Below are 12,730 nucleotides of genomic sequence, written 5' to 3'. Positions count from 1 at the left end.
TAGGAATTCAAATATTCTACAATGACTATAATGGAGTGGTGGAATTTTAAAAACCATACCCCCCAACCCCCCAATAGTTTCATTTTCTCCACTAAATATCTGATAAGGTTTATTTAAGCTGCAACTTTTAATTTCTCTGGTGTTTAGTAATTTAATTATTACCACTTGGTCTACAAATAAGGTACATTTTTCTGCCCTTTCGTATGATCGATGTTTTAATATCTTATTTATAAAGTGAAAATGTTTTAAGAGATATCAAAATAAGATGTGGTAATGACCAGTCACATTAGTAGCATATTCTACAAAATAGGAATAACATTAATTATGAAAATTATAAAATTAATTCAGTCTTTTACAGGAAACCATATAAGCAGTACTTGGCACAATCCTCCTTAAGTAAATAACTGAAAGCAGTCATTAGCAATCTATTTTAGGAAATTATTTTTTGATATTAAAGAAATCAATGCTATGTTTTGAGGAGGCAGAAAGGCTGTAAATCTTAACAAGTAAATTGGGGGAAAATTTCTTCTTTAATGTACCATCAAGGCACACTTTAGTGCTATTTTGGCTAGACCAAGAGTTTGGCCTCCACACGAATCATTTGGAAAGCTGCTTCCCATAAAGTCATGGAATATTTCCAGCTAGTTACTCCAGTGTTCTGTCTGCTTTGCATTTTTTCCTCAATGAAATAAGACAATTAATAAACTCTGGTTACAGTACAAAGCCCAAGTTTCAGCAGCAGCAATATTATCTTTGGATCTGGATTGAGGGACATGAGTTATTCAAATACAGTTCAACTTTCAGAAACTTGGCCATTTGCAATGCACTTATTATTTTGAAATTCTTTTCTTTCTTGTGCTTTCCATCATTTTCCTCTTGCCTTTTTCTCCCTAATAGTGTTGTACAGGTCATTCATTTACTGAGTGTCTACTATGCAACTGTATCACTAGTTCTTTTTTTTTTTTTCCATAAGTTTATTTATCTTTGAAAGAGAGAGAGAATGAGGGAGGTCATGGGTGCACCAGGAAGTGGGGGAGGGGCAGAGAGAAGGCGAAAGAGAGCCTCCCAAGCAGGCTCTGCACTGTCAATGCAGAGCCCAATGCGGGGCTCCATCTCGTGAACCTTGAGATTATGACCTGAGCTGAAATCAAGAGTTGGCAGCTTAACCAACTGAGCCACCTAGGTACCCCTGTATCACTACTTCTGATCTTTTTCAATATGTAATTAAATGTCAATTTACCCACTAAATGTGGTATGATTTCAGAGAACTCAATGCAGAAAAAGCAAACAGAATGTTAGAATACTAGAAACATTCTCCTTTCAAATGGCACAGACGTTGTGATATTGCATGTGTAGAGAAAGTTCTAGGGCCCCAATATACTGCTTGGCCCTGCTGTGAACAACATTAACACAGTCTTATCCTATAAATGCTATTCATTAGTTTTCAACTTTTAGACTTATCTTACAGATAAAGCATGAATGCCTTCTGTGTGATTACAAAACAGAAAGGAAATACTATCAACCTTGACAATACAAAGGTGTAGCAGGGAAATATGCAAAGTATGAAATAGGAGATGACAGGTGAGAGAAAGGACACCGCGCTAATATATAACATGGCAGAGAGTCAAGGGACACTATATAAACTCCATGGAACAAAAATAAAAATTTAAATGTATTATTTAGAGTTATAAAATAATCAGTGCGCCATAGGTGAGGTATAATACCTACAGGAATTTCATTTCAGATAGTAAAAGGGAGCATTTAGAATTTTTTTTTCAAGGAAGGTGTTGCAATGGACAGTTGTAAGAATCGTTGCTCTAAAGGGTTTAAGAAAAAAAATGGGGAGCACAAAGGAGACATTTACCCCTCATTTATATCCTCATCATTGCTAAGAATTAAAATCCTCATAAAAACACTATAACCTTACTTTAGGAAGAGGAAGTTAGGAGACTCTGTTCTCTTTCCCAGTGGGCTCTAGGAGGGACCAAAATTCTCTTTGGAGGCAATAAGAAGTGAATCCCAGGATCTTCCTGGACTCTCTTCAACAACCTCAGTTGCTTCTTACTGGCTCAGCAAAAACTCCAAATTCCTTAGGGTGTGACACTTGTCTATCTCTTCTCTTTTGTACCTCATACACAAGTAATAGTAAACTATTTTTGGTATCTTGAATAAAATATGTAGTATGTACCTTTGTATATGAAATATTGTCTCTTGCCTTGTCTCCTAGTCAAATTTCAGTTCAGTCCTTCAGGAATATTTAGTGACCCTCAACACCCAATCCAGACAAGACAAATCACTCCCTCCTCTGAGCTCTTACTGTATCTAGTCCATATTTATTTATTTTTCTTATTTTGAGAGAAAACAAGCATGAGCAGGGTAGGGGGCAGAGGGGGAGGGGAGAGAACGTTAGAGAGGGAGAAAGAGGGGGTGGAAAGAAAGGGAGAGAGAGGGAGGGAGAGGGAGAGAGAGAGAGAATGAATGAATCTTAAGCAGGTTCCACACTCAGTATGAGGCCCCATGCAGGGCTCAATCCCAATGACCCTGGGATCATAACCTGAGCCGAAATCAAGAGTTGGTTGCTCTGATGAATAAGCCATTGTGCTGTTCAAGGGTCAAATGTTCTTCAAAGTCCACCTATCCAAAACTGAACTCATTTTTACTTTGAATCAATGCCTCCTGCTGTGTTCTTACCTCCATTTAAGGACACTATCATTATCCAGTGGCTCATAACAGAAATCTGGGAGATATCCTTAGACATCTCCTTCTCTCTTACTATTCACATTCAGACATCAACTTCTCTTGATTTTAACTCCCTTAATCTCCACATTTCCTAATCCACTTCTTTCTTTTATTTCTCTTGTTAATACTTTGTTTCAATATTCTGGTATTTGATTCCTAGACTTTTGTGACAACCAGGCTTGACTGCTGACCTACTCAGGTACTGTTAGTGTAAATTAGAGCCATACAGACAAATGAAAAAGGGATTCTTTTAAGGGGAAAAAAAAGAAAAAGAAAAAGAAAAAGAAAAAGAAAAAGAAAAAGAAAAAGAAAAAAAGAAAAAGAAAAAGGAAAAGAAAAAGGTTTCCATCATGTTTATAATCCTGAAGGCAAGCATGGCCTGGAAAGCTGATGGTGCCTTTGTGAAAAAAGGTACTCCAATCTGGAGGTAGCTCTTAGATCAGCTGCTCAGTTGTCCTGAGAATTCCCTTTACTTCTCTTCTGTGCTAAATTCCCTATTTCTTTGATAGTACATGACTTTGGTAAACGGCAAACTCCGTTGTTAATTAAGTACAAGTGCACAGGAGATAATTTTGAGACTTCGCATGTATGAAAATGTTACTATTCTACCCTTGCACTTAAATGATAGTTTTGCTGGGTATAGAATTCTATACTGAAATAATTTCCTTTCAAATTTTAAAGGTATTGTTTTATAGTCTTCTTATTTATAGGGTCTCCTGTAAAGCTATTTGCTATTACAGTCTTTATTCATTGTATGGAAATTTGTTTGTTTCTCCTCTCTGAAAGCTTTTAGGATATTTTCTGGGTTTCTGATTTTTCACAACGATGTGTGTTGGTATGAATTATTTTACAAGTATTATAATGGATACTTTCAATCTATGAACTAATTTCCTTCAGTTAAACAAACTTTCCTTGTATTATTCTGTTGATATTTTTCTACCATTATATTTTTTCTTTTCTCTCTTTATGGAATTCCCTTATTTTTGCATGTTGAACCTCTGGGACTGATCCTCTATTTTCCTATCTTTTCTCTCCCATTTTCAAGTTCCTTGTTTTCCTCTCATCCCCCTGCCTAAATAATTTCCTTAGCTCTTTCAACTCAAATACTAAATTACTTTTAAATTTAATTTTTAATTTCTAGGACTCTTGTATTTTCTGATTATACCCTTTAAATAACTCCCTGTCCTTGTTTCAAGAATGAATTATCTCCTTTTAGTTATTTAGAGCTATTAAATATAGTATTTTTAAATTTTCATCTGGTCTCCGTATTATCTGTTTCCTCTTTTCCTCTGAGTTTGTTACTTAACTTTTTTAAATAAACTTTATTTTTAAGAACAGTTTTAAGTTCACAGCAAAATTGAGCAGAAAGTATGGGGAGTTCCCACATCCCCCCTAACCCCAGACATGCCCAACCTCCACCACCATCAACATTCCCCACTAGAGTGGTACATTTGTTACAACTGATGAGTCTACACTGACACGTCATTACCCAAAGTCCATAGAGTTTACTTTTGGTGTTGTACATTCTATGGGTTTTGACAAGTAAATAATGACATCTATCCTTTACTATAGTGTAATATGATAGTTCCACTGCCCCCAACATTCCCTGTGCTCTACCTATTCATTTCTCCTTCTCTTCTAGCCCCTGGCAACTACTGGACTTTTCACTGTCTCCATAGTTCTATCTTTTCTAGAATATCATATCATTGGCCATTTTTTAAAAACTAGTCTCTACACTCAACATGGGGCTTGAACTCATAGGCTCAAGATCAAGAGTTGCATGGTCTACCAACTGAGCCAGCCAGGTGTTCCAAGAATGTCAAATAGAGGGAATTGTATAGGATGTAGCCTTTTCAGATTGGCTACTTTTCACTTAGCAGTATGCATCAAAGGTTCCTCCATATCTTTTCGTCGCCTGATAGTTCATTCCTTTTTAGCGCTGAATAACATTTCATTGAATGGACCACACAATCCATTCATGTACTGAAGGACAACTTGGTTACTTCTAAGTTCTGGCTATTATGAATACAACTGCTATAAACATCATGTGCAGGTTTTTGTGTCAACATAAGTTTTCAATTCATTTAGGTATATGCCAAGTGGTACAATTACTGGATCAAATGGTAGCCTCTACACCTTTTCATCATGGTCTTCATATGTTGTGTCAATATTTTACCTTCAAATGTATAGAATGGATACTTTCTCACATTTGGAGCTTCCATTTGGAGTATGAAGGGAAAAAATGAGTTCACCATAACTCTAAGACTTTTGGCCTAAGCAACTAGAAAGAAGATGCTATCATCTACTTAGATGAGAAAACAGTGGAAGGTATAGATTGGCATTTGCAAAAACAGACAGTTTGGTCAATTTGAGACATATAGTAGTATCCAAGTGGAGATGTCATGGAGGCAGTTGTATAGGAGACTGAAATTCAGGGGAAGAGATCCAGGCTAAGAATATAAATTTTAGGGTCACCATGAGCCCTAGAGTGAGTTCAAAAGAAAAGAGATCATGGGTGCCTGGATGGCTCAGTTGGTTAAGCGTCTGACTTAGGCTCAGGTCATGATCTCTTGGTCCGTGAGTTCAAGCCCCGTGTCAGGATCTGTGTTGACAGCTCAGAGCCTGGAGCCTGCTTCAGATTCTGGGTCTCCCTCTCTCTCTGCCCTTCACCTGCTCATGCTCTGTCTCTCTCTCTCTCTCTCTCTCTCTCTCTCAAAAATAAGTAAACATTAAAAAAAAGAGGAAGAAGAAGAGCAAAGAGATCAGAGGAATAGTCCTGGGGTACTCCAATGTTTAGAAGATAGAGAGATGAAGATTCAGCATAAAGAAAGAGAAGTATTCAGTGAAACAGGAAGAAAACCATTAGAGTATAAATAAGTGTTACACACAGGATAGAACAACTGTGTCAAATGCTGCTGAATAGTCAACTGAGGTCAACAATGACAACTGACTGCTGGATTTAGCAACTAACTGTAAGTCGCTGGTACGATAATTTCAGTGGAATGATAGAGGAAAGCATAACTAGAGTGGGTTCAAAAGAGAACAAGAGGAAAAGGAACTATCTGGTATAAATAAGTCTTTTGAGGAGTTTTGCTATGAAGTCATGGAGCATACTGAAGGATGTGGAGTCGTTCTTAACATGGAAGAAATTATAGATTCTTTGTAGCCTGATAAGAAGAAAAAAAAAGGAACAAAGATGATAAAAGAGAGGAGATGGGGGACAGTGGCTGGAATGATGCAGGTGAGAGCAGACGAAATCACAGCATAAGTAGGGAAGCTGGTCTTAGATAGGAACACCAAGAGTTTATCCAAGGTAACAGAGCATATGGCACAAATGAAGATAGGAAGGTATAAGTAGTGGCAAGAGCTTATGATTCCTTCTACTTTCTCAGTGAAGTAGAAAGTGAGGATATCTACTAAGAATGTAATCAATGAGAATGTGGTGAAGGTTTGAGAGAAAGGAGAAGCTATGAAAACCTCATCTCTTAGACAGCAGAGTAAGCAAGTGAATGAACTGAAGATAAGGATTGTGTAATAGCATCGTAGGTCCACCAGACACTGAATTATAGTGATATCAATCTGCATGGCTGTGTTTTTCTGCAGGAATATTCTACTGCACAGGTGCATGTGTGAAGTAGGCAGAACTGCATTTAACCATGGTTGGAGCTTTGCTAGAGGAGTAGGATGATAAAGGGGAGGAGCAAGGCAGTGATTGTAATAACATACCATGAAACTTCAATTAGACAAAGAGGGGCTATATGGACAGGAGAGTGAGAGACAGTACACAGGTAAGTACTGGCATGCTAAGTTCTACAACTGTCATTCCTTCTTGCTTAGAGTGATATGGAGATCAGAGGAGGGGACCTATGGGTTTATTCCCTGAGCAGAGAAGTTTCCCCAAAGAATCACAATACGCCACTGTTTCTGAGGCAGAAGTGTGTACATCTTGCAATCTTCAAGGGTTCTGCATCAGTGAGAACTCATAATAAAAGCTAGCACTGACCAAGGACTTGGCATTTTATATACATTATTGTATTTCATTCTCACGATAATCCCAAAGGAAAGCATTATCATTATCATTTTACAGATGATAAACTAAGGCTACAGAGATTAAGGTACCTCATATGCTACCTCAGTTCCCCAAAAAAGTCTTCATAGACGTCAAACCCTATATATAATCCAAAACAGCAGAATTTCATGTGAAGAAATCCTTTACTTTTATAAAGATAAAAATTTCTCTTGCACTCCAGGCAAATAAATGAAGAATTTATTTTGTAAAGATTTACGACAGCCCTTTCTCTGACCAATGAATCTGATCTGAGCATAATACTCCTTAATGACGGTCCAAAACACTGAGAAGAAAATTTAGCTACATGTTATTCTCCAGTCTTTGATATGTGTGTGTGTGTGTGTGTGTGTGTGTGTGTGTGTGTGTGTATTAATAAAAAAAAAAAAAAAAAAGCCTACCTCCATAGAGAATTTTACAACGACTGAAGGAATTCAATCAATGAAAGACAGGTGCATCAATGTATATGAAGAACCATGAAGAAGCTAGTTCATGGCCCAAGTAAGCTACAAAAATGAAGGAAAAAAGAAAAGAGAGAAAGAAACAGGTTTTCAGTTCCATATGCCCTAAAGTTACAGAAAAGAACAACAGACAGTGTCAGAATTTTGAAGTTAAATATAGATGAAGTGAAGGAGAAAAAAAATCAGCATTACTCAGAAATCTTCCTAAATTGAATATTATTTCCAAATAACTGAAATTAATAAAGTGTAATGAAGACATAATTGCCACAGTTGACTAACATATTACTCTTTCAGTAGAATCCATAACAAAAAAATAAAATAACCCTATTAAGATGTTAAAAACTAAAAAAATTGAAAACTACCAATTAGATAAATAAATCTTTTCACACAGAGAAGAAAAATTTCAAAATAGGTCATTAAAATTCCAGTCAAATTCAGCAGGATTTACAATGACATTTATTTAGTGCTATTATTTCTGAATTTGGGATGCTTTATGAATAACTTGTATTTTCAGATTAATATTGCATTTTCCTGGTCTTTTTATCTGTCTGCACCGTCCCCAATACCCTTGAAAGAAAGGCACACATTTGCAGGTTGGATGGCCAAAGGCACTGATACAAATTATAGCTGTGAACTGTGGAGCTTAAACCCGTTTTGCAGAAGAATCACCTGGAGGACTTTTAAAAACATATTTCTCAGTCCCACCTCACATTCTTGGACTTAGAAGCCCTGTGGTTTGTAAATCACTTACAAAAGGATCTGCAGATATGTCTGCTGCATAGACGGACGAAATAGAGTAGAGTTGTGGATTTAGGACTATGCTTGGAAGAGTCTTAAAATTCTCAAGAAATACCTTTGGGCTTCTCTCACCTGTTCCAGCCAGAATAATCCCACTGTCTATTTCATGTATCTATTCTGCTTCTTAAAGTCTGAAAACAACAAAACCTGATAGAGCACAGTGAATTCACTCACATAAGAATTAAACTTATGATGGGGCACCTGGGTGGCTCAGTAGGTTAAGTGTCTGCCTCTTGATTTCAGCTCAGGTCATGATCTTGCCATTTGTGGGTTCAAGCCCCATGCCGGGTTCTGTGCTGACAGCTCAGAGACTGGAGCCTATTTCAGACTCTGTGTCTCCCTCTCTCTCTGCCCCTCCTCCATTAGCACTCTGTCTCTGTCTCTCTCTCAAAAATAAATAAACATTAAAAAAAAAAAAGAAGAATTAAACTCATGATCTGGCATCAAAACTGACCTAATCCAAACATAAAAGAGACTAGACAGATAAAAAGACCAGGATTGATGGATACAGAATATTTGTTAATGCCAAAAGAAAAGACTTATTAAAGCAGTTCTGTAATTCATATACTTTTACTTATTGCAACTGAAAAGAACTTAATACATGAATGAATTACATAGTAACAGTCCAAATGGAAAAATATTTATAAATATCTATTCTGTTTTAATTGCATATAAATCTGTCATTTTCAAAAAGACTATCTTATTCCAGATTTGCAACTGAAAATATACAACTACCTAAATAAATGCAAGGTTTAGTGACCTGGCCTCCTATGGAGACAGGAGTAGATCTAGAGAGGCGTTCTCCTTGGGGAAATAATCACCCTAAGAGAAATACAATCAGAATGAACACCTGTCCACTGCTTCCCCATAGTACAAGGTTTGGATCATTTGAACACCTTTCAGGTGTCTCCCCTAATCTACCCTAACCTAGAAAACTATGCTGTGTGCTATAGAGAAAGGGAGGTAAGTTTCTTCCTTCCATTCTGTCCTTGGATACTTCCCTAGGACTGGGTAACTTGGTCTTTTGAAATTCTCTGTTTCAACCACCCTATCTAATAATAATGCATGCCTACTGGAAATTAAATTTGAGACATCGAATCCTGTATGTGGTTCCCATCTCAAGGAGCTGCTTCAACAAATGACTCAGAGTATTTTTACTCACCTGTCTGAATACACATACTTAGCAGGAGGTGAACTGAGTAAGAAGCCAGGAGAGCAACTATCAGCAGCAAGAAACTAAAATATAAAAGAGGACATGGTCAAACCCCACAAAAGTTTCTTTTCTGAGGTATCTCTTTAAAAAACCAATTTTTTTTTCACATTCAAATGTTCACAGTGATGATCTTAGAGTTGGATTGTGGCCACTAAAGAAAGTAAGAAAATATTATTCTGCATTTACCGAATTTTATTTAAATGAAAATATACTGCTTTTAAATGTTAAAAAATCAGAAAGAAACCAACTTTATTTGAAACAAAAACAAATTTCCTCCTTCGGCACTCTTGTCTGCTGACTGCTGGTTCAGGCATTCAGTGATCTTGAATACTTCCCTTTTATAACTATTTCTTCCTATTTTAAATCCAAACAGAGGTTTTGGTTGTGGAATCTCATTGTCTTTTTTTTGTTTCCTTTTTTTCTTTTTTTAATGTTTGTTTATTTTGAGAGAGAGATAGAGTGTGAGTGGGGGAGGGGCAGAGAGAGAGGGAGACACAGACTCTGAAGCAGGCTCCAGGCTCTGAGCTGTCAGCACAGAGCCCGACGCGGGGCTCAGACCCACGAGCTAAGAGATCAAGACCGGAGCTGAAGTCAGACGCTCAACCGACTGAGCCACCCGGGCGCCCCGTCATTGTCTTCTTTTTCCTTCCCTCTGTCTCTTCTCTTCCAAAGATTGTACCCCACCTTTATCCATAAAACTGAATTAAGACTGCATTTCCTAGCATTAAACACACACATCCACCAAACCAAACAAATGCAGTTAACACAGTTGATGTGTTCATGACACAATTTGAAAAGGTGCAGACGATGTAATAATTGGGATTCTTTTACTGAAAGTGGTAAAAGAGACAACATGCATAATTTCTTACTTATTTTCAGGAAGATACTAACAAACAGGCTTCTAGAAAGCTGGCTCTAGTGGAGTACCCCAAAAGTTACTTTTGGCCCACTTAATACTTGTTATTAAGTAGCAAAACTGAGAGGTACACTTGAAGCCTCACAAAATAACAGTCTGGTATCACTAAATGGCAAATGTAATATGATTCAATGAGGGCATGTTCTGTGGTATACATCTGCATGTAAGACCCTGGAGTACAAGATGTGATTTTTTTCAAAGGGACCCCAAAATAAGTCCTATAATTATATCGTGCCTAAGATGTCACATACAGTTTTGAAGTTTTAAAACTATGAATGTTTGTTAAGAAACAACACAAACCAGAGAGAGAGAGAGAGAGAGAGAGAGAGAGAGAGAGACAGAGAGAAATCAAAAATGGACTCTTAATTATAGAGAATAAACTGTTACCAGAGGGGAGGGGGTAGGGGTTGGGTGAGACAGGTGATGGGGAGAAAGGAGTACATTTGTTGTGATGAGCACCGGGTGTTGTAAAGGAAGTGTTGAATCACTGCAATATAGTGATAATACTGTATGTTAACTGGAAATAAAATAAAAACTCAAAAAATTATGAGGGGCATCTGGCTGTCTCAGTACAACATGCAACTCTTAATCTCGGTGGGGGGTGGTTAGTTTAAGCCCTACTTAGGTGTGGATCCTACTTAAAAAATTTTTTTTTTATTTAAAAAAATTATGGGGTGCCTGGGTGGCTCAGTTGGTTAAGCGACCGACTTCAACTCAGGTCATGATTTCATGGTTTGTGACCTCAAGCCCCGTGTCCGGCTCTGTGCTGACAGCTCAGAGCCTGGAGCCCACTTTGGATTCTGTATCTCCCTTTCTCTCTGCTCCTTCCCTGCTCATGCTCTCTCTCTCTCGCCTTCGAAAATAATAAACATTCAAAAAAAATTTTTTTAATAAAAAAATTATGAAAGTTTGTGCATATATCTCATTATAAAAAGAAGTTGGGTTACTTAAAAGTTGGTTCGCTTATCAAGAAATTCAAAATAAAAGCAGAAAATAAACCTAAATGAGACTCTATGCATTTTAAATTTCCTGGTAAAATGGGTCTGCTTCTACTGATAAACAAAACAAACTTACTAAATGCTAAGGATTAGGCCTAGTTCTAAACGATTTCAGTTTAGCAGAGAAACTAACTTGCAAACAAATCATTACAACACATTATAATAACAGAATGAATAGACAAGTACTATGGAAACACAGAAAAGCCAAGAACGTCTCCTATTTTGGGCCAACTGGCATATGAGTTGAGTCTAGATGAAAAGGAATAGGCATAGAACACATGCCTAGACTCAGGGAAATAAGACTACCTAACAGCTGGAGGACAGGAGATGATGGAGAGAAATGAAAAGATTATGTGTTTTCCACTCACAAAATTGCTATTTGTAAGTAATCTGATAGCTGATAAACTTTAATTCACTTTGGCCAACGTGACACAGCAACAGCCACTTCTTAATGTTATCATAAACAAGCATGGGTCAAGTTTCCATTTTTATAAATTAGTCACACTTTTGGATAAAAAATACAAATTATATAGCATCCCTCCAAACTACAGAGTAGCAATAATATATAAGTAGCAGGAAAATGCTAAACCTCCAGAAATGATTTAACTAGAAATTGTATAACACCAGCTCTGGGGCCTCTTTGCTTCTCAGTGTACTATCAAAATGGGGGGGTGGGGGGGTGGGAGGGGAGAAATAAAGAAAAAAACTCACCTAAATCCAAGGATGCCAGTATGAGCCATAACATAAGCTAAACCAAGGATGCCACTTCCCATGATGGCATTTGTCAAATTAAACACAGAAAAACCAAATGAAACACCTGGGGATCCCTGTCTGTAAAGTTCCTGCAAGCACACAAATTTAACAGTGTTAAGTGTGTAGATGAAGTTCAGATTTCATCAAGAAATGAATGACAAGTTATGGAGAACTCCTGTAATCCACAGGCACTGTGTGACACTAATTTCTCAAGCAGCACTGGTTTCCTTTTTTCCCTTCCCACCTCCCACTAATGCAGTGCCAGAAAAATCTTGTTTCCTAGGAAGATCATCTCCACCAGTACAGAGGCCAGACAGGTTTCAGGAAAAACCATGACTAACCTTGTGACTGCAAAAGATGAAGATAGGATAAGAATGGGGTGGGACAGAGACGAGGGAGAGATGGCCTCGACTCATGTGATTACTGAAGAAATCCTGAGTCAGCTTGGGGCTCCTGTAGACAATGGTTACTCCCCAATTACTAGGACTGCAAAAGTAATCTCTATATATTTAATGAATTCAGTCAGCTCAAATGCAGGGATGGTAGGGAATACCTTGCAATGACGATATAATAAACAGAAGCAATACACGTTGCTCTACCGAGGATACCCCTGAAAACACCCTCTGCCAAAACAGCATTGGTGAGCAAAGTCCTAGAAACTGTTACAGTCCAGGGACTTGAGTTAAAAAGCCGAGGGCCCCCCTTGCACAGGTTTTAGGGTCAGGGAAGTGCTATGTACTCATTACCAGGCCACCTCTACTCCTTCACCGCTAAGGAGCTCTGTAT

At 37.6% G+C, this 12,730-nt stretch overlaps 1 protein-coding gene across 7 annotated transcripts in view; it reads right to left on the bottom strand.

Annotated features, from left to right (window-relative positions):
• Positions 1-12,730, bottom strand: part of SLC38A6 (solute carrier family 38 member 6) — a 74,095-nt gene that overhangs the window by 60,826 nt on the left and 539 nt on the right. For all 7 annotated transcript variants that reach the window (XR_006203863.1, XM_042943430.1, XM_042943431.1 and 4 more), the window contains exons 2-3: positions 11,903-12,033; positions 9,227-9,300 (exon numbers count right to left, since the gene is read on the bottom strand). Coding sequence is in view for 6 of the 7 variants with exons in the window: in XM_042943430.1 (XP_042799364.1) it covers positions 9,227-9,300; positions 11,903-12,033 (205 nt within the window). In the remaining variant the exon portion in view is untranslated. The remainder of the gene's footprint in view (positions 1-9,226; positions 9,301-11,902; positions 12,034-12,730) is intronic.

This window comes from Panthera leo, chromosome B3, assembly GCF_018350215.1.
Source record: "Panthera leo isolate Ple1 chromosome B3, P.leo_Ple1_pat1.1, whole genome shotgun sequence".
Lineage (NCBI taxonomy): Eukaryota > Metazoa > Chordata > Mammalia > Carnivora > Felidae > Panthera > Panthera leo.
This window is presented reverse-complemented; position numbering and strand designations above follow the sequence as displayed.